A 23,541-nucleotide genomic window follows, 5' to 3' on the forward strand; every position below is an offset into this window, starting at 1 on the left:
ATTTTTGTGATAGTGGCATTTATGTAATATTATACAAAGGTTTGTTTTTACTGATTTTTAAAAAGAACTGCGGATTGAAAACTCTGAATTTTCCTTTCCCATATTGTTGTTAAAAACAGCAAAACACAGAATGTGGTCATCTATTGAGTTTGTACTGATTGGCAGCATTGGAACCTAAAAAGGCATACGATTCATCAAACAGCTGCAAATGTGAATTTGTGTGAAATATTAATATTCAGATGTATATGAACTGTTTCGTTATCAATGTCTGGTTGGTTACAGTGCTAAAAACGGACATTTAACAAATGTGAGTATTTATATACAAGTTATTTAATTGGGGAAATAAACCAGGTACAACAGTGTTTTTTTTTTTTACTGAACACATAATGTAGATAAAACAGGTGGAAATGTTAAAATAAATGAAGAAACCAATGGGAATACGTTGGCTAACACCCTACATAACAATGGCCCCTTAGTGGCATCGTAGGCAGGACATGACGTTATAACTAATTAGTCCCTTGGGTCATGAAGTTTTAGGGACGTTCTGGCTAAACCCAACATAATAGTCTATGAACCCGTGGCTGGCATATTTACAGACATTTCTAACAACATGCTAGCTAACTCGGACATCATGATGGCCCATCAGTGTGGTGACGGTCTCACTATCCCTGTTCTTTCAGTGAGCCATCCTTGCCGTACTGTGGTATTTACGGCTATGTTCTGACTATCTTGAATAGCCAAACAACGGCCTAAACCTGCTATATTGTGATGATTCTTAACAAAAGTCAGGCAAACGCAGAAATACCAGCAGACTGTATCTAACTTACTGTTTCCATGCTTGCAATATTCTGGCTATTCCTGCATTCTGGTACTGAAAATCTCTGCCATGAATGTACATCCCCGGTAGCTGGGGACAGCACATGCTCATAAAAGGCAGAATCTGTTGGACAGTAGCATACGTGAGTACCTGGTGAAAATAACATACTGAGGTGTGGGTACCAAAAACATGGCTACAAAAAATGAAAATCTCATATTCAGTTACTAAATAAAGAATTGCTCGAGGAAATGGCAGGCTTCTCTTTGGCACAATAGAGTTTATTCATCCAAAAAGAAACTGCTGCATGTTATGGTGAAATGTCTGTTTCCAGAAACTGGCAAGCTGACGTTTCAAACAAAAGGACTACAATTTGAAAGTATATTTAAAGCTGCAATTTGAATGATAATACATGCAGAGCGTGGGAGATTTACGGCTGCTTTTGGTTCCTTGGTAATACAGAGGCTATTCCGGCCACAGCTGCAATTTCATTACCTGTGTGGAGGCATTAAGCATCCATATTGATAAAGCGGTTGTGATATTATCAATACTGTTTGAACCCTTCGAATGTACATAAAGTGCAATCTCTAAGCTACTTGACCCTGTGATCTCTACGTAACTGAGCAGTAGCACTGCTGTGAGGGGATGTAAGAGTTGACTAGCTCCATTGTCGGAAGCATGAGATTGTGAGATTTCCTTAACAATTAATTTGCTTATCCTGCTTCTTCCAAATGACTGAAGATATTTGCATAAAAGGAACTGGATGTAAAACCGAAGTGAAGATGCTATGAACAGTGGAGCAATGGGCAATGTGACTTTGCACAAACAGATTTTCACAACTGGCTGAAATACATAAAACTTTTGTTTTTGTCACCATTTTTTAAAGTGTTCTTGGGGAGGATGACGCCCAACAATCTTGTGAAAGGTAAAGTTTGTCTGGCACAAACATTTTGGAACAGTAGACAACTAGTGAAAAAAGTCAGTGTATTATAGCTCAAAAAAAATAGACAAGATTGAGGAATACAAGATCAACCCTCTTCCTATGACCCCCATAAGTGATCAGTTTCTTACGGTACAATCTTCTCAGACGCTTCCTTGGCCTGGAGTAGCTGCGACAAGGCATAGCCCACAGCTTCTAATACTTCCCCGTCAGGAGACTGCAAGACAGGCAACTACTGATTAGTACTGTAAAGTGACATAATTCAAACTGTTCTTATATAAATTATATATATATATATATATATATATATATATATATATATATATATATACACACACACACACATACATATTGTAAATATATTATATATATTTTTAATAACAGCGCCTACACAGTATATACTGTGTAGGCGCTATTACTTAAAAATATATATTTGTGGTTTCATATTTGCAATATGGACTGCACACTTCTGGTGATTAATGTACTTTTATGGACCACTTGGGAGGTCACATGGATGTAGGCCAAAGTAAAGTAAAATATTTTGATGCAGACGTTCAGGCCAGTCTCCAACCTCCCTTTCCCGGAAAAACATTCTTGAGAAATGTGTCCTCTTCAAACTCAACCAACACATTGACACTAGCAATCTCCTTGACTCACACCAATCGGGTTTTAGGAAAAATCAACAAATCCCTGCACAAACACATCAGAAAGATAGCTTTTCTTACACCTGAGTTTTTAAAACCACGTTTATTGTTTTAAATGAATACATCATTTAGCTGGACATTTAAAATGACTTTAAACAACACCAGTGCAACAATGTTAAAACTTATGAGTAACTCAAGACCCACGCCAGACCATTAGTGATAATTGTTATTTATCAAATCATTCTCTAGAGATCCTGATTTTTACTTGGGATCTAAGTGGAATAAGGTGTACCTATGATGGCTTAACTCATGCCTGGGATTTAGTAAAAACATTTAAAAAGAATATTGCATTATTCCCACCTTCAGCCTCACGCACATAATATTTCTTGCTCTGATAACTTGTATCAGAGAAAACTTGTAGGGCTTCATTGTGAAATAAATGTGTGAATCTAAACTAGTAGACATCAACTTTTGTTTGAATGTGTATTTTCGTAGTAACAGCTAGAGAATGTGGCCTGTTGGTAGTCTCAGGGTGTCTGTCAAACAGGTTCAGGGTAATTCTGATATTGGTATGTCTGACTTTTTTGTAAATCAGTTGTGAAGTGTGCACAAACAGAAGGGTGTCTAAATTCCAAATGTATGCCCGCAAAGCAGATTCCTACACTCAAATTTTGAATGAACCTGCGACATGAGACTAAGCAGCAGCATGAGCTGAATACTAACAAGCATTTAGCTGGGTCTGGATGTGAAATGTAATAAGTGGACCAAGTTTTTACATAAAAAATGCTCACTGTAACTGCGCCTTGCAAAAGGTAAGCAGATCTGCAAAGTGCTTATATTTGAAATGTATGATGTGCACACGTTTAAAAAGAGCAACACAAGCTTAAATGCTACAGTGAACGTTTAGGGAATGGATGCTTGCTAAAATGTAGTTTACGGACGTTTGTTTTTGTTAGTTACTAAGTAGAAAACGTATTCTCAAGGCGTACAAAAATGATACGATTTTTATATTACAGGTTTCAAATATGACATTTTATATTTAGTCACAGCTTCAGAATTTAGGAGTTGTCCTGGTAGCTCAAACCTTTTAATGATGTCATAAACACTTCTGCCTTGTAATAGTGGCCCAAAACATTTGCATGCCCAAAAATGGGCCTCACAAATAAAGGATAACCTGTCACATAAGGAATTCATAGGGAACCCATCGCATATGGACATTCTGCTGAGAATATGAAGTACCGAGGAATTGGTATATCCTGCACCCATGACTAATATCCAAAGAACCAGTCTTCATGAAAAAAAAATCATAACTTTGTTGCAAAGGATTTAAACTGTGATTTAATGCCAGTATTTTCTCAAAAAACTTTTCTTTTAAAACCATTTACTCGTAGGCATTGCTTTGTTTCAGTGCTAACAATGAATACACTGCTGCCACGGATTTCTGTTTTCATTTTTGAGAATCACAGCCAGTTCTTCGGACTGTGTATATATTTTTTTATTTCTAAAGACTGACTTTGGACAATGAGCAGAACAGCAAAATGATTGACTTCTCAAAGCTCAACTACCTCAAGGAAAATCCCCCCAGATGTTTCACAGAAAAATAGCCACTTTGCACCACACTTTGCCATTGGATGATAAAGTAAGTTATCTTTGATGACAACTGACAGGAGTGGTGCTGGATGTGCACAAGTAGAAACGTACGAATCAGCAGCGCTGAGTGAATGGCTTTTCTCTGCATTGCACTGGTGTTTGCTCCCAAACCATGGGAGAAAGGGGCTAAACAAGGGTCTATCTGGAGGTCGAATACCTACGAAGGTTGTCAATCTAGACGTCTATAGGCAGTAGGATGACATAGTGATCCCAACGTAAGCCTCCTCAACGTTTTCGTAGGGGATAAGATCATTTGATTATCCGAGTACTGAATTTGAACTCACAAAGTCCCATAACTGAAAGATACAGCGTGGCAATATGTGGCAAACTGCATAATATTCTACAAATTTCAACCATGGAAAACAGAAAATTAAATGAACTACTGGCCATAAAAGCGACATCCAGAATCTAAAGTATGTTGATTGTGTAAACCCCTGATACCGTGAGGTTGAAGAGTTGTTGGGAAAGAGGCCTTGGATGGTAGCAGATTGGGAGATGGCCAAGGGGTGCCCTGGACAGGTCTCTATTAGATCTGGATTTAGACTGTTCAAACTTTAAAAATTCTACATAGAGCATATTATACACCGACCGTTGAGACCCAGCATTTTGGTCAATGCCCGGTGGAGCTACCTTGCTAGCTGTAGAGGAGATGGGCTGTTGACTTCCCCCTCGGCCGTCACCTACCCAGGCAGACTTTGCTTCGTCTCTCCCCCTTATCTCCCTCTTACCCTTCTTCCTTACACCCCTTACCCCTCTACTCTCCACTTATCTCGTCTTCTATTCTTCTTAAATGTTTCTAGCAACAGATTTAACTTGTAACTTTTGAACAATGTGGAATCTCATGTAAAGTGCTCTGATACCTCGGGGTCTAGCCAGCACTATATAAAACGCAAATAAATAAAATACACATGTCCAAATGCTGACGGTTGGAGGAGTGTTAAGTGTCTGAAAGGCTGAAATAGGGTGGGCACTTTCTATTCATAGTAGCTGAGAACGACCTATAACACAAGAGTGCTAGATGAAGGTTTAGAGATCATTTGTCTACAATTACTGAATCTCCAAGACAGTTTGACACTAAAATATTTGCATTGTGCATTAAGGGCATGGGCTTCCTTCCCGTCAAAATATGAGAAACGTCTGTGTGAAACAGGATCGGCTTTTGCTATGTCAGACATTGCACTACGATGGGGCAGCCAAAGGTCACTGAATTTTGACAGCTGCGGATGTCCCAAGAAATTTAAGAAAGTGTGTGGGAGTCTATGGAGTGAACATCATGAACTCAATTTATGTTCGAGATTATGTGAATCACTCGCATACCTCTGTGCTGAATGTTGTACGGATGATGGGGAGGTGCGATTACTTGACAGGTGTGGGACACTACAGTTATTTGTGGAGGATCTTGATTTTATGACATGCGGTTATGACCCAGGATTTCCATTTTGTATCTGTATAACTGACCTAGCATTGGTGTAGTGGAGTATATTTGTATGGGGTATGTGTTATTACTCTTGGCTTGTAAAATAATAAACATGTATATTTTTGTTTAAACAAAAATGGATCCCAACTCCTAATCACTTCATCAGACGTACTTCATTTTTGAGAAATTTTAATCAATGAAGTTTGTTATTTTAACGAAATTGTCTTTGGAATGTAATCTGGGTTGTTTCATAATGATATTGTTGTATTAGTCTTGCTGTTCATGTACCACATGCAACTTTCTCTGAGGAAAGTCCAGCAGATTGTGTTATGCTACCAACAGCAAGTTTGGGATTCGTTTTGGTTTAATGGGCTTTGGATTGTGGTGATTCTGTGGGAGTTCTTCTGCAATGCAAGTACAAATTTGAGGTCTTTTACTCCCTTAGTTTAAAAATCCGATTTCCTACACTAGGATATTGTTAATCCCAGAACCACAGGGTGATCCGCAAATGGTTTCTTAAGGGTGGTGTTAATTAAGTGCTAGGTGTCGATAAAGGCAAAAATTACCACAAAAAAAAATCTGAGACTGATTCGGTCTTTGTACTTAGGCATCCACATGTCCGCCTAAAATAAAAATCTAGAACGAAATAAAAATCACATTCGATTACATTTCTGCAATCAAATATGAATAATTAGTGAAACAATGTTATATCCAAATTCAAGTTAGGTAAATATTCCACAAATGTAAGTCAATATTGTTACATTTGAATGAGACCCACCTTGAGGCATAATGCAGGTCCCTACGCCTTGGATCGCCCAAACTGCCTGCTCTTCATGTTGCTAGAAGGTCTGGGTGTATTCTACAATATATCACTGCTAGAAACACAGATCTACTGTGGAAAAAAACTCTGCAAGCATGCCACTTTAATGTTGTACTTTATAGTTCGCCTTGACCTAACTCTATAACTTCTACTGGGTCATTCATTTATGGCTCTAGCATGCACTCTACGTACGAGTACTGTCCTTGATTGATTTAATCTACTTCACTTTATAAACTGGCACATATCAAGTGTGCATGACTTTGACAAATCATTCTACTCCTAAATTCTGCGTTGGCCAAGAAACAACTATTCATTCAAACCGAGAACAGCAAGTGCTGAATACATAAAAGCCCTTTCACCCACTTTTTTGGTTGAACCATTCAGCCTCTCTTTGAGAATGGATTGTGATGGACATAAAAAGAACAACCCACAAAATTAGCAAGATTGTCACAGTCACAAAAGCCCAGAAGAGTATCAAAAAAGGAGGATAGTACAGTATATCAGACCACAGGATGGTTTGGACTCACATGTTCTTGGAGCGAAGAGAAGCCTATCACACAGAAGTGTAAGCTAGAGGCACATGCTTACGTTTTGCACTACTAAGATTGTCTATATGTATATGGGATGAACACTCTTTCCCTGTGTTGGACCTGGCCCTTTTTGCAGGGTGATTCCCAAACTTTCTGCTGCCTTCCTCCTATTGTTTTTGACCTGTTTTTGTTAGCTTTAGGACTCCAGGAACTTTACCACTGCTGATCAGTGCTAAAGTGCATATGCTCTCTGTGTATATTGTAATTCTGAAGGGTTCTCCATGATTGACATATTTGATTTACTGGTGCGTCCTTAGTAAAGTGCACTGTGTGTGCCTAGGGCCTATAAAACAAATGCTACTAGAAGGCCAGCAGTACTGATTGTGCCACCCATGCAAGTAGTCCACTGCAGTGTCTGCGTGCGCAGTTTTTAACTGCCATGTCGACCTGGCAAGTGCACCCACTTGCCCAGCCGTAACCTTTCCTTACATGCAAGTCACCCCTAAGGAAAGTCTATGGTATCCGCATGGGCAGTGTGCAGTGTATGTTAAAGGTGGGACATGTACTGGTGTGTTTTACATGTCCTGTCGAATACTGTGTATTTCGTTTTTCACTATTGCAAGGACTAGCTCTCCCATTGGCTATCATTGGAGCTTCCTTGTAACATTTTACTAGTGTAAATTTCAATCGCTCTCTGAACTCAGAATTTAATAAACACCTTTCAGTCAAGGTGTTTTTTGAAAAATTGTGTGTTTCAAAATAAAACTTTTAGAAAGTGTAAATTTTTTTGTTTAACCATCCTGTGTGCCTCTGCCTCCTTGTGGATTCACTGTCTGGTTTAAGACTTACAGGGCTGTTTGTTCATTTGCTCTAGACACTCACACAGAGGGAGCTGATATGTGCCCAGCTTATGCTGACGAGTCATCCTGGGCTAGAGTGGTAGGACGAGTTGTCACTAGCACCTAAATAGGCTGTGGCTTCCCTTCACAATGCTGTCTCCGCCCCCTGTAGTGTGACTGGACCAGGGAAGACAGAATTGGTTTTACTGAGCAAGAAAGACTTTCTGAACAAAGACTTTAAAGGGGTATTAGAATTAGATCTCAAATCCCAGAACTTTAGAACACTTCTAGATCAAGAGGAACCTCTGTCAAGGAGAAGAGCTGAGAGCTGTGATGAGGATTACTGCCCCTTTGCTGTGTGTTACTTTGCTGGGTTGACCTGCAGTAGTTGCTTCTGCTATGGAGAAGAAAATGACTGGACTTTGCTTTGTATCCTGCTTGTGAAGTTTCTCCAAGGGCTTTTGTGTGCTTGCCTCCTGTTAAAAAGTCTCAAGGATACAAAATACTTCCTGTAACTCTGCTGGTGCTGCCTTTTGTGAATCCTACCCTTGCCTGAGGTGCCTCTCTTCAGTCAAATGACCTCAGATGTGGGTTCTTCATCTGATCTCAATAAGAACCAGCGTGAAGCAACGCAAATCTCTCTGAACAAAGGCTGGACGACGCAGCGCCTCGCCGAGTCCGTCTTCACAGCTGCCAGCCTCTCGAAACAGACGCTGGATGATGCGAAGCATTGCCGCGCAGCCCCCAGCACCGTCGCCTGTTCGCCAAGTTTTTCCACACATCAATCGCAGACCAGAACCGTCATGAATTTCAACGCCTCACTTTACCTTACAGTCTTGATTCGACGCATCACTTCTCCTGCATGCAGAACTGCATCATTGCCTCCCCCAAGGACTAAGCCACCTACGTAATACTGTGGTTTTGGCACTTACCACCTCTGCGGCTGTTTTGCCTTGTGGATTTTGACGCATTTGATGCACTTTGTGGAAAAATCATGTATCCGTAGAGTTCTATGGACAGAATTGCTGGAAACCTTTTAAAAGCCATACTTTAAGTTATGTATCTTGGATTTTTGTCTTTTTAGTCTGGTTTGGTTTAGATAAAGATACCTTATTTTTCTGATTTAGTGTGGTGTCCATTTGTGGTGTTTTCACAGTTACTGTGTGTGTTATGTACAAATACTTTACATATTGCCACTGAGATAAGCCTGCCTGCTTGTGTCAATCTACCCATGGGTGAGCAGGGGTTATCTAGGTGTAGAACTCTTATCCTGACTAGAAGGAAGGGTCCCTACTAGGACAGGGTGCAAAACACTGCCAAATAGAGCTCCCCATTTCTAACACCCTGGAAGAATGATGCAGTAACTTACCTGGATAGAGAGCAAAAGTGCAGGAATTACTCCTTGAGCTACGAGGGTCCGCCTCACACCCTCACTCATTATTGCCAGGTTACCCAAAGTGTACAGGCACAGCTCCTGAGAACATCAAAAGCATATGCAAGGATTGATACAGTTTGTAACCATTCCAACAGCTGAACAACCTTTTTTCATGCACGATAGGCTTCAAGATCTAAAACGTCCAGCCCACGCAGAGTAGAATACAGTTTACGTTACATTTTCAAGCTTAACAAGGAGGGACTAACAAGCCAAGTAATGACTCAGAAGCCAGCGTTTACGAAGGACAATGACTCAAGCCAATTAAAAATATGGGCGGAGAGTGGGCGGGGCTTCAAAGGGGTGGAGTGGGCGGGGCTTCAAAGCCATACTCCACTACTGCAAGCCTTGCAACAGCGCATGCACTGCCCAGGCTCGGCCTAAAAAGTGCCTAGTTAGGTTTTAAAAAGTGCTCTCTCTAGCACATTCGCTATCTCTTCAACTGGCAACTGTTGTGAAACAAGCAGTAGGGAGTGGCTTTTAAAACGTCTTCTCTGGTCTGCATGCATGCATTCTGTAGCCACACACTGAGTACAGCAAGCTGTGCACCACTTCCTAGGTGACACGCAATTCATATACACAGCTAATGCATTCTCTTGCTTCTGTAAAATGGCAAAAAAGGAAGTTTACATGGCAGCACAATCCCTTTAACAGTACGCGTTCAAATGTGGGCCTTCACAATACATATTACCTAAGAGACACAAGCATCTGCGGCCGGTATAGTAATATGAAAGCGCAAGCAGGATTCCAAAAAGTAGGTGCCAACGGCAGCTAGAATTTATGGGGCACTCAAGTAATCCTATTGCTGTACATTAGCAGTGGGCATCTCCTCGGATTATGTTGAGAACATGCATTCTAAATATCAAAGAAGGCTGAATCATTGTGAACCATTGTGAAAAACAATAAGCAAATATTACTGTGAGTGCTACGCTGTGTCCTGAAAGGTAAGTCAGGAGGTAGGAAGTTGCTGGTATACACGCCTCAGAGACAGAGGGGTCATCAGACTGAGAAAGTTCATGTAAACATCGAGCTGCTTCCAACCGGATATCTGCCATGTTGCCGGTGAACAGACCAACAAGAGCTCGCATGCTTCTGGGGATCCTGCAAAGAGGAAACAAAGGCTGTTGACCATGGAGAAGAGGCATCTTAACAGATCAATGCCCAACCCTCACAAATCCCTGAATCAACTCTTACTGTATAATTTACAGAAAATGAAAATTCAAAACTCGCCAATGTCCCTCTTTCTCTATTTTTGGAGCAGGAAACAGAAGCCAGCAATGCACATTTGGTGAAGTGAGAGTGCATTCTCGATTCAAAATAAGCTGCTCAGTAAAACAAAATATTTTAAAACCCGGAGTGCACCATAAAGCAATTAACAATGTGAATTTTAAACATAAACCAGAAACAAAGTAAAGAATGAACGATTAAAAAAAAAAAGAAAATCAGTTGCTAAAATAATAGTTTCACATATATATTTGAAAACTGAAACCTAAAAGCTGTTTTACGTTGGGTGTCACAGTCTAAATCACGAACTCTAAGCGCCAGAATAGGCACAGAAAACTGTCAAAAAAGGACAGAGAAAAGCAGACATTTACATATAAGGCTCAGACATTGCTGCCGAGGTTTGAGTTTGCTATGTGTAACATTTTCATAATATTGGTGTAATTATGAGTGACATTTCAATGACTATGAGTGACACACTTCCTCGTGAGCAAAATCAAGCAATGAAGTCTAGTCCCCCTGCCAGTAAAAAAATTAGAAATATCACCCAAAGCCATTACACAGTCCTGATGTCATCTGACACTCAGCGCAACCATCCTCTGCCACAGATCACATAGTGATTATTAAGGCCTCATTCCACTTTGAAGCCAGTAAGTAGTGGCTCAGCCCAAGGAGGGGATGTGCCAGAGACCCCGTCATCTATGACAGGGAGTTACAACACTCACAAACGACAGTCTCGTGAGTGTGATATCCCTGGATTCTAGGCCCACCTGCTGAGGAAATGAACAGACACCAACATCATGATCGCAGTTACTGGTAATGGCCATGAGTGCGTGCACTCGGGCTCCTTTATTAGCAGGGAACCTAATTGGTAGCACCTGTGTTGGATGGGTGTAGGTGAGTGTGTGGGCCAGCCCTCGCGGGAGTGGCTAGCAAAGCATTCAACTGTGTCCAACAGGACACAACATTCCTCCCAAATCATATGAAAAACAAAAACAAGCAAAAGTCCAACCTATGGGAAGGAATGGAAAAACAAATAAAAACAACTAAAAGTCTCACAGTGCCGGACAGCGATGGAATGGTGCAGCTGGAAGCACCCGGGCATCTTGGCACATGTCCATATTTTAACCAGGTATATCTGGACACAGACAGTGCTGATGAAGTCTGGCCCTCCAGCTTTGCATAGGTTAACTTGTGGACACAACAGTGAGCACCCATCCACTCGGACTGCAGCCGGTGAGGCAGCGTCAGCTGCCTGGTCACGCAGCATAATGCTGCCAAATTTAACATGTCTCTGACACATTGACAGCATACTGTCACACTCTGGTTGCTGGTCTACAACTTACTTGTGACAGCTTCACACTACTTGATGCCTTAGTTGGCCCCCCCCGGCACGGTCGGGCTGGCAAAATAAATTTTCACCACAGGCAGCGGCCATAATTATAGTAGATTACAGCCACAGTCACAGAGCGGCTGCCAGGCTGGTCTGGCGTGAGCAGCAAAAGTGCTGCGAACCAAGCACCACCATGATTGCAGCACGCACTTAAACTCCAGCAGCAGCCAGACATGACGTCCCTCCCGCAGCGCCACGTCTGACTCAGCCACACTGTGGGAATACAACTATGAAATAGATCTATTGTTTCTGAGCAGTCAGAGCCTGCCAGAAACCCATTGTATTGCTCAGCTCGGAGCGACCGAACCCTGCAGGGAACAGCGCGGGCATGCCACGATAGGGCCGCGACGCGCTGCCAGCTACCACAAGGCGCTTCAGACACTAGATATATAATGCGGAATGCATCAGATATGCGTGACTATGCATTTCAGTGTGGTGATGTGGAGCACCACACTGGAATGTATTAGTAGAACGCCTGATGCTTGGTACTTGGCAGGACTGCTCAGAGAGATCAGAGATCCCTGCCCTAGAAGAGACACTAGAAGACACCAAACCCTACCTGACGGGTAACATAATACTTGACAAAGCTACAGTGAGTAATTGGCTTGCTAAGGCCGCAAATGCGACAGTCCCTATTACACACAAGAACAGTAACAGACTACTACAAACCTCCCCATAGTTCACCACTTAACTGGAGACGGAAAGGAAATGCTGTAAAAAAATTGGAGCGACTCTGGAGGAAACACTATGAGAAGTCAGACAAGTGCGAATATAAAAGCAGCACTAAGCAAGTATCATATTTAACTTAAAAAGTGCACACCGACTCTAATATGCCATCACAATTGGGAAAACAAACAACAATGCAAAGGAAATATTTAAAATTGTTTCTAACTTTACAGACCACCAGTGGAAACGAATGCCTCCCTGTGCTCATATCTAAGCACCTTTTTAGAGGATAAAATGAAAAAAATTCAGGATAACCTTACCTCAACACACAATACGGTTCCTACAGACAACCTGAGCCCCTCTACTTCTATCGCTCAGGATAAACTATTAGCATTTCTCCCCCCAACAACTAAGAAAGTGGAAGTGGCCTTTGCCAATTGCAAATCAGCCTTCCCCCACACCATATCATGAGGAAGCTAGGAACCACTCTGAGTCCCATCTATCATGAGCTTTTCACCACCTCCTTGGATACAGGATTAGTGCCCCTTGCATGGAAAAGGACTAACATCATCCCTCTATTGAGAAAGCCCAAAGCAAACCCATACTAGATACTAGAAAAGACAGTTAATGTTCAGCTAATGTCGTTCCTAGAAACTTCCAACCTTCTCCACCCCTCACAATCCGTCTTCAGACCCCAGCATAGCACTGAATCTGCACTGATGGAGATAATTGACGCCGTTGGAGAATTACTCACTTGCCGAAGGAACCTTGTGTTTTTCGCTGGGTCTCGCTGGGTCGCGCTGTTTAGCGCAGGGAGAGCTTCACCTGCTGCCTACTAGTCCCCCCCGCCGCTGCTCATTGGAACATCAGCGGCCGCCGAGCAGAGGGAATACACCTCCCACAAGCCCTAGCGGGACTGTACCGCCTGCACATGCCCACCTACGGGCCCGGCGCACACAAAATACCGGCACTCCCTACGCGTCGCGGGACGCGCGCGGGCGGCGCCGGGCTAAGCCCGGGCAAAGGGCGGGCCCTCTGTGGCCGTCCGGGGCTGGCAGTGGCTGGGCGGAGCCACCCCCCTTATATTTGGTGCCGGGACCTTTACCGTAAGATCTGAGCTCCAATCCCTTGCTTTTTCAATTGATGGACTTCTCTATCCTCAGTATTGTGTGATTATATATTGTTATATCTTACTCACTATTTTCCTGTCTTCATTTTTATGTAATTCCCCCTTTATAATCTGTTTTTTGGTATCATTCTTTAAGTGGAATTGCATTAAGGAATTATGAGCCCACGTTCCAGTAGAGGTAGGAAATCTGTGGTGGGACGATCAGTTAGGAGGACACTGGATCTCTTCATTACTAATGCCGCCTCAGTTCTTGAGCGTGAGATAGCCATCACGGAACGGCGTCTATCCTCGGAACATCTATATAATAAACGCTCATCTTTGGGTAACATCCAGTTGGCGACTACTCCACCTGCCCATAGTATTGAAAGAGATCAAACCGGTGATATTAGCACCACCCCCCCCCCCACAGTAACAAGACCAAACATCCTCAACTGAACGAAATAAAGATGACTCGTATGTAGAACCACCTGTTGAAATCATCTCTGATGAACAATTATCTACGATATCCCCATATCAATCTTGGAGTAATAAATCGTACAAAAAAAACAACTGGTCCAGCGCAGATATTAAAAAAAGAAAGCAGGGGGGGGGGCAGGGGAATAGCCACAACGGAAGAAGTGCAAAAACATCGAAAGTAACTCAGAGCCCACCGAAGATCTCAGGAAACATGACAGGGGAGACTATACTAGATAATCTTCCCCTATCGTCCCAGTCTATTAAAGAACTAATGGGGAGCATGGAGCAACTAGTGAAATCTCTAATATTGCCATTAGTAGAGAGGGTTAAAAGAATGTCAGAACAACTGGGGACCATAGAAAAAACACTTACAACTAATGCAGATTTGACCAGGGAACTTATAAATACTAGAAAAACACAACCCATGTGTAACACGTCTTCCCTGCCGCTATTAGTTGATAAATCACATAGCAAAGACCCACCAGCAGTATCAGAGGATATCCCCAAGACCCCCTTGACAATAGATAAGGGCCATACAATCTCTAGGGGAGAAAGAGGGGCCAGGCAGGTTACAAAACCCGACAAATCTAAAACAACTGTACCTAGGATGCCTTCACCTACTAAGTGCCCAAGGGGAAATCAGCAAATAATAGACCTGCCACCAGAGGCGGCACCCTATGTGGTGATATTGACGGGTGTTCCGGAATTAGAGGCTGTGAATACTGAGGGCCACCAAGAGCTTAAAAACAAAGTGATATACTGGTTAAGCCGCAATAGGCCATTACCCGCAAACATCAACGGTGACATTCTCCATGTCAGAAGACTTGGTTGGGTGGGTCGCAGACCGAAGGACATGAGGGGGGATCTCATCATTATAAATTTCAGGGACCGCAGAGTAATCAGACATATGGGTGACTGGCACACTGTGCAGGGATGGCATGAAATCTCGACACAGGATTTAAGTTATTTCTACCCCCAATCCCTGTTAGCAAATCCCCCACGAGTCCGCGCCCTATATGGGTGCAATAGTGAAATCTCTGGTTTTAATGTCCCTACTTTCAATCGCTTCTCCATGCTTTCCGGTCTGGAAGGAGTCGATTGACTTTCCAACCAGGTTTCTGGGGACTGCCATGAATTAAAACAACCAGTAATCTTAGTAACCAAAACGGGTAGCTCTAAAGGTAATCAGTCCATATTAGTGGATACCGGCATACAGCCAGCAGCATCAAATCACATTGAAGAGGTGACAGCACTGAACTAATTAGTAAAGATGCCAGGTTATTAGAAATTTTACCACCCATAAGTGAGTGTGGAAATATCGTGGTGCCTGGAACGACGGACGTTCCATTAGCAGAATATGTTAAAGCGTTCGTGGATAATAACCCAGTCAAAGTAGGTGCGCCAATAAGGTTTCTTTTCTGGAATATAGCTGGATTGCTCCCCAAGGTAGAAAATGTTACCAGGCTGAACTTTTTCCAGAATTTTAATATAATATGTCTCCAGGAGACATGGACCACCAGTGTAATACACTTGGTAGGTTATAAAACCTATTTTTCGCCCGCATTACATGTAGCATCTGGCAGAGCGAAAGGCGGCCTAAGTATTTTTATTTCAAACCGGATAGGGGGTGTGCAAATAACTACTGTGGCCTTAGAGGCTAATTTCCAAGTACAGAGTATCCGCTTTGGTAAAGGGGAGACTGTTCTCCTGGTAAATTTTTACAACAATTTACCGGATGGAGAACTACTGATGGTATTGCGACAGTTGCGACTTCAACTAGCCTGGCCTGCTGAATTGGGGCCTCTTCCAGCACCAGCGCCAGCAGTTAAAAGTCTTGGCATCAAAATTGATGCCCGACTCTCTAGGGCTCAGCAGGTATCATCTGTGGTGGGCATTTGTGGGAGTCTGATTCGCCAGCTGCGGAAACTCTCCTCATTTCTATCTGTCTCTACAATGAGGCTGGCGGTCTCCGCCTTAATTCTGGCACGGCTGGACTACGGTAATTCCCTTTACTATGGCCTCCCAAACACCCTTCTGGCCCGACTACAGGTCGTAATGAATGATGCGGCCAGGCTTATCTTTAATAAGCCTAGGCATACTCGTGCTTCGCCCCTACTCCGCAGCTTACACTGGCAGCCCATTGTCCAAAGAACCAAATTTAAAAGTCTCTGCATTGCACACAAAGCTGTCTACGGCTCAGCCCCTAAATACATCAAAGATCAGCTTTCCAGGTACCTACCTACTAGGTCCCTTGGTCGGCTGAGGAATGTAACCTACTTTGTCCTCGGTACAACCTTACATCCAAGGGCGGCAGAGCCTTCTCTAGCACCGTCCCCCTGGCATGGAACCATCTTCCTGCGGAACTTAGGAAGGAAACAAACCTACTGCTGTTCAGGAAAAAGCTGAAGACGGTGCTTTTTGAGGAGGCGTGGGGACCTCTGTGATCTGGCTTCTGTACCCACTAATGTTGTGTATCCGCTGACAGCGCTTAGATACCCCTGGGTGATATAGCGCTCTACAAGCTTATTATAACATAACATAACATAAAATAACATAACTATCGGTATTAATAAGGGAATCAGTTGAAGGAGCCACCATTATTTGGGAAGGTGATTTTAATCAGCATCCTTGCCAACACAGTAATTGGAATTTGTGCGGGTTAACTGATGAATACGAGGATCCCATTGTTCACTTTTCCCACTCAAGTGTGGGAACTGTCTTAAATGAAACTCTTTTTGATTTGGACCTTGTAATCGCAAACAAAAAGAACCCTGTAACCCAGTGGTCGGATGCAACATTTATTGGTAGGGACAGGTATACCACCATCGATTTTATCCTAATAACTAACACGGTGGGTAATCGTGCTACTCGGTTTGAAACACTTATTAATGTTTTAAGCGACCACTGCGCTCTCAGTATAACATTTTGCCCACTTTATGAATACCGCACTCAAAGCATAGTTAGCGCATTGAGGCAAAATACCCTACATCTGGACATATTCTTTAAAATGGGAGAAAGTCGATCCTCCAGAAATCAACAGGAGAGTCATAAATGCGGTCTATCCTTCCATCCTTAAATGCTTAGACCTGTCCATACCGGATGAGGAAGTATTAGGAAACTTTAGGGTGGTTTTACAAACAATTAATGATGCACTCTGTAAAATTAAAAAACACCCAGTTGAAAAAAGTAGGATGGTTCAACCACAGATGCACATTAGCGCATTCTAAACTAAAAAAAGCTCTAGCTCTACAAAAACCAAACAGAGTACCTCAGGAAATAACAACTCTGAGGAAGGAATATAATATAGCAATAAAGGATAGTAAAGCTGAATTAAAACAGGCCTTATGGGATCAATTGCACAAAAGCAGCATTCATAAAATCAGTTCAGCCTTTTGGCCCATGATTAAATCCCCATTTTTATCTGATCATAAAGACACACCAACCATCAAGGTGGCTATTGATGAAGTGGCATGGGTAGAGCACTTCTCAAAGATTTTTGAGAAAGGTCCAGTTAACGAGGGTAGGCAAGACCCCACAACATTTGCCCCTCTAGCGACTCCCTACCCATTAAAAATAGAAATCACTATCAATGACGTCGTCCAGGCACTAAAAGCCAGCAAAAACGGTATGGCCCCTGGCCCTGATGGGGTCCCAATAGATCTATTCAAATCGAACTTAGATCTTTGGGCACTAATTCTGACGAGGGTACTCAAAGCAGCGTTCGAGGTGGGACTAATATACTCATGGTCCAAATCAATTATGGTCCCTATTTTTAAAAGGGGGGATCGTCAGGAGGTATCCTGCAATCGCCCGATCTCATTGCTGGATTCTTTGGGCAAAGTGGCGGGCAGAATTATCTTAGAACGCCTCCAGTGATGGGCGGACGATAGCAAGATCCTCTCGGACATCCAGTTCGGGTTCCGGGAGGGCCTAGGGACAGTTGAACAGGCCCTAAACCGTACAATGTTACAAGGAAAATACGTATGTGCAAAGACGGGCAGTATTTACATGGTATATGTGGACCTGTCAGCAGCCTTTGACTGCGTTTGTCACGCTAAACTTTGGTCTGTGCTATTGGATATGGGGGTGGACTTACCCTTGGTAAACTTCCTCCGCGAATTATATTCCAACGTCTCAGCAAGGGTAAGGTTTGGGGTTAAGGGCGAGTTATCTGAGTCATTTGGGGTGGAGAGAGGAGTCAGACAAGGCTGCATCCGGGCTCCCTTCCTCTTCACGTTCTACACCAACGGCTTAGAGAGAGCTATGTTGAATGGGAGCCAGGACCTTCCGCTAGTAAAAAATCGTCTGATTCCAGCTCTACTCTATGCGGATGACGCAGTGATACTGGCTCACACTGCCTTAGAGTTACAGAAGGCTCTAAACAGATACTCCGAATTTATGGGTAAGCTGGATTTACGAATTAACATTAAAAAAACCTTTGTCATGATAGCTGGTTCTGGGAAAAAAAGGACAAAGGATATATTTTTAAATCGGGAAAAACTAGCAACTACAGCACAATACCCATATTTGGGAATTATCATAGACCATAAACTTAACCACTTGGCTGCTAAGGCATTATTAGGGTTTTCATTTGATTTCCATTGAAATGAATGGGTGGTGCATGACGAGTTACCCTTGTCATTAGCATCCAAGAGGTTAACTGGAACTCAGCTATTGAGTCCAGAAAATTCCACCTCATGAGAACTACCAAGGCCCTTGTAAATTTTTCAAAAAATCTGGGAATGAGGCCACCAGTGGAGCTTTTAAAGATATATAAAGCAAAATGTCAATCTGTAGCGCTATACAGGGCTGGAGTGTGAGGGTATGCAAACAATCTACAAGGGGCAGAGAATGCTTTCTTGAGATTTCTTTTAATGCTACCAAAGAGTGCATCTACTTTTTCGTGCCATACGGAACTGGGGATTCCACACATTTCGGATTTAGCCAGAATACAACCACTTCTTCTATGGCACCGTATATGGTCGTCAGACAAAAACATATTCACACAGCAAATCATCTCAGACTGTATGGGTGTGGACCTCTCACGCAAAATAGGCTGGTTATTGTACATAAAATCTTTTTTAAATGACCTAGGATTGGAAAAATACTATCTGGTTCCAACCTCTATTCGGTCATTAACCAGGAAGGCATTACAAGTGTTGTCCCTTACCCACCTTGAAGAATTACGGACTGCCAACAAAGCCTCTAAACCATCTGTCCAACATTGCATGGCCGATCAAACTACCTTTATTTTACAGCCATATCGAACCTATGATTTTACCTCCTTTGAGAGATTCCTCTTAATCAGGTTTAGGCTAAATATGTTCCACCGTCTGGTTGCATTTCCAACAAGAAATAATTGAGATTTAGTTTTACCTCAATGCCCGTGTGATGAGACCTCAATCCACGCAACCATCCATACTTTCTTTTTCTGTAAATACTACAGGGAGTATAGAAAGATTTGGCTATTCCCGCTATTAAAATTCATGGGCATCATAAGATGCCGCCCAGCCTTGTTAGCCTTACAGTATCTGGGTGAAGAGTGGACATCAAGATACATTGTCAAGTTTTTGGAATGCATCTTTCGACAACCATTGAAAATATAAAAATTGTCCCATAATTTGTGAATTGACAATTCCAATTATGTATTTAATAAGATGAAGTTGTCTCTCCACAAGCTAGTATGTAATGTATCATGATGTTGTCTTTTAATACTATATAAAATGACAGAGCACTCAATAGTTAACTTGTTTGCTCTTTTTATCAAACATGTTTTTATGAATTATTTTAAGAGGCAGTATTTTGTATCAATGTAGAATGCGAAATGTAATTAATTTTATGAAAATGCTTTTATGGTTTTTAACATGACAAAAACCGAATAAAAAAATATTTGATTTGATTGGACTCCCTTAAATTCACACTAGTCACAATGCCGCCCTGATCCTCCTGGATCTCTCTGCGGCATTTGACACGATTTTGCATGAAATTCTGTTAAATCGCCTCACCACTATTGGGGTGGAGGGCAAGGCCTTAGCCTGGCTAGAATCCTTTATAAAAGATAAGGAACAGGTGGTCTGGCTCAAACCATTCCGCTCTGTATCAAAATCAATCAAATAAGGTGTTCCCCAGGGTTCGGTCCTGAGATAGATAGATCGATAGATAAATATATAATCCCATTGGGTCACCTCATAGAGTCTTTCGACATCCAGGTAATCTCCAATGCGGATGACACCCAACTGCTGCGTACATATAAATAAAATGATCATGAGGCCAAGGAAAATTTTGGAGCCTGTGTGATGGCAGTATTATGCTGGCTCAAACGCAACGCTCTACAATGCAACCCGGGCAAGACGAGATCTTGTTATTCAGACCTGACCCCAATCAGGGCTGGCTAGGGGGTCTGTCCTTCCCATTGCCTGGCTCCCAACCCAAATGACAAAGTGAGAAATCTAGGGGTCTTGGTGGATAATCAGTTAACCCCCAAGTCTCAGATCTCAGCGGTGGTCAAAAATCCTTTCTGTATCCTCCGAATGCTGAGGAAATTGATTAAACTGTTAAATTCTATGTAGACTGGACTACGCAAATGTGCTGTATATAGGACAACCAGAGTACCTGACACACAGATGACCAAAAAAATCCAGAATTTGGCCATTCGCCTGCTGTATAAGCTCCCTAAGCACTCCTCGATTACCCACGAAAGCAACCAGCTACATTGGGTGCCAGTAAAGAAGAATATCATCTTTAAAACACTTACAGTAACACACTTGGCCTATTACAAAACTGACCCAGCCTATTTGCTAGAAAGGCTGACCAAATATTGCCCTATAGAGCACTACACTCTCAATCCGCTTACCTCCTATCCATTCCATGCATAAAAATTATAAGGTGTGGCTGCTCAGCCTGCTCCCTACTGGTGGCCAAACTTTGGAACGGCCTACTATTTCCCCTCAGATGCCTTTCAGACACAAAAGTATTTCGTAAGCAACTGAAAACCCACCTGTTCAAAGACTGGTCAACCACGCGCACAGATATGTGCTTCTTGCCTAGTGTCGGGACACTCACGGAGCCCGTGTGAGCTTTATAAATTCCCCATTCATTCATAAAACGCCAGCTTTCATCGTGAAATATTCAAAGATTATGAAAAAGTATAAAAGTCCTGCATCTTAGGGATGTGGAATCCAGTTTGGTTAGCATGGTTCTTGTTTCAGAGGGCATCATACAAATGAACTTTTACCTTACGAAGTTCTGCTGTCCTTCTCTGAACTGTAGACACTTTCGAAGGAGAATCAAGGACTTCATTCGCTCTTGCCCATGCTGGATATCCTTGAGAAGCTGGTCAACCTGAAGGAAAACAAATTAATGCAAAGAGTCAGATGTAATAATGGTTTTTGTTGTCTAAAAATCTACAATGAGCTAAACCGCAGGCTTTGCAAATGCAAAATCTGAAATTGCAATGTACTAAAGAAGCAATGTGAGTGGCAACTGGCTTTGTGCCTCACAACATTCATATTACCAGCTCTTGAAAATTGTAAGCAAAGAGGAGCAGCGAAAGCCCACCATCTTACTAGTCACAAGTATGTGTTCAATGTATTGGGACTGCTTCAGGCACCTTGTAAACCACGCACCACCATCCTTTAGATAACCATTTGTGAAGAGAATACAATCCATGAGGTACAGGTCTCACTATGTGAATGTAAATTGTGGGCATTTGGGGGTTGTGGAGGCAGACAGCAATCCACGGGAACTCTGAAAGAGCTCTCCATTGTCCATTCACATAGAGTCTCATTTTATTACAGTATACCCTTTGGTCCAAAACAGGGACTGCAATGATGGAATGTCAGGAATACAGGGACAGAAGACTGCTGCTCATCCTCGCAGGGGTCCATTCCTACATTTGCAGCCATTCGCAAGGATCCGCAGAGGGAATCATACCTCTTCAAGACTGGTGAGGCAGGGTTCTGGCAATCCTTGCAAATTTAATTTTTACGCTGCATTGGACCCAATACAAAACTAAAAAAGATTGAGCCACATCGCACTCTGGACGTATATTTATTTATTTTTAATTCTGGTGAACGTGCAAATTAACAGTATTGCGTGCAAACAGAGTATAACAAAACCATTGCCACAGTGTTGCTTGGTACTGACAGGATGTACTCCTAATTTAAAGTATTATGTCTATTATCAGACTTACATTCTAATATCTTTGTGTTCTCATGTCGTTGTGTTCTCATGTCGGGTAGTTTGGTGTTTTCGAACCTATTTCCTAGTCATCTAAGAGCTGAGGTTTAGGAAGCCAAATCGATCAAAGCTATCGCACATACGGAGTTTAAAGAAAGAATAACAGAAAATACGTTTTTAACACACAAACCTGAACCTGGGAGAGAGAGTCCTCTGCGAATGCCGTGCCATTAGGTTGTTCTTGTTCCAGGATGTCTCGCACCAGCCTTTTACTGATCAGATGTTGTTCCCGCCGTGCCTTTCTCAGGGCTGCAACAGAGGACATGAACCCAGCTCAGTTATTTTCACCACCTAAATTCCATAGCCCTCATCAGACGACCCACAAAGAGAACCGCTGAATATTTATAGAGCTTATAAATCAAAAATATTTTTAACATGTTTGCCGGGAATTCCTAAATGCCACTAAGACTGCGTCTAATATTACATTTGCCAAGATTTCAAAACGATAAGATGTGTAACAAAATCCCTTAGAATTACAAGGGAGAAGTACTAAGAGTGAAACCTTTGCATATTTACCGCAGTCCACAATATCCTGAACAGAGAACAGACTGCATGGGATGATAAGTGGTATCCACACTTGCGTTACCCACTGACTTTTGAAACAAGATCCTTCCTATGGTAGAAATAGTTAGTACCACTTAGACACAGTGGTGTAACGAAACTTAAGAGGGTCTACAGCAAAGTACACGGAGTACCCTCTACCACTCCCACACCCAGTCAGGAGCTCTCAGGCAGAGGCCCACCACCCAACCACAGTGCTGAAGGTAGCCCAGTGCAGCCCGGGGCTCCCGCCACATCGCGGGGCTAATGTTACACCACTGCTTAGATACTTATAAATGCAGAAGCTTAACAGAATTTGCTCTCTCAGATCTGAAAGAGGCACACATGCCTTCATCCGCCAATAAAATAATATGTTGAGATCCATGCAGAAAGACAGCAGAAAGTCTATACCGATCTGATTATTGGCAGTGAATGACTGCTTACAATTCATTGCGATTGGCCGCATCATGCTACCCCGGGACCACTGAGGTCGCCCCTAGATTTTGTCCAGTGGATTGATACCTGAGGTATGAAGTCTGCATGCAGAGCGTAGCCTATTTGGCGACCCTCTACACAAAGTACATGCAATACACAATAAATGATACACAAATGTTACCCTTTCAAATACACAACTCATGACACAGCACATGCTATCTTACATGACATAACACCAAACACGTTATAATCGATGGCATCACTCGAGACATACTTTATGGTGTGACCAATAACGTAATTTTCACCAGAATTATATTATGTAATTATATTATGTAATTGAAACCTTGCAACCAAAAACAGTTTTAAACACAGATACT

The 23,541-nt window shown here is 42.4% G+C and overlaps 1 protein-coding gene across 4 annotated transcripts in view; it reads right to left on the reverse strand.

The window, feature by feature from the left end:
* TMCO6 (transmembrane and coiled-coil domains 6) overlaps positions 1–23,541 on the reverse strand; it is a 229,559-nt gene that overhangs the window by 164,181 nt on the left and 41,837 nt on the right. For all 4 annotated transcript variants that reach the window (XM_086931382.1, XM_086931385.1, XM_086931383.1 and 1 more), the window contains exons 3-7: positions 22,320–22,438; positions 21,186–21,292; positions 10,004–10,187; positions 9,024–9,128; positions 1,886–1,971 (exon numbers count right to left, since the gene is read on the reverse strand). In XM_086931382.1, coding sequence (XP_086787508.1) covers positions 1,886–1,971; positions 9,024–9,128; positions 10,004–10,187; positions 21,186–21,292; positions 22,320–22,438 — 601 coding nt within the window. The remainder of the gene's footprint in view (positions 1–1,885; positions 1,972–9,023; positions 9,129–10,003; positions 10,188–21,185; positions 21,293–22,319; positions 22,439–23,541) is intronic.

This window comes from Lissotriton vulgaris, chromosome 7 (assembly GCF_964263255.1).
Source record: "Lissotriton vulgaris chromosome 7, aLisVul1.2, whole genome shotgun sequence".
In the NCBI taxonomy this organism is placed as follows: Eukaryota; Metazoa; Chordata; class Amphibia; order Caudata; family Salamandridae; genus Lissotriton; species Lissotriton vulgaris.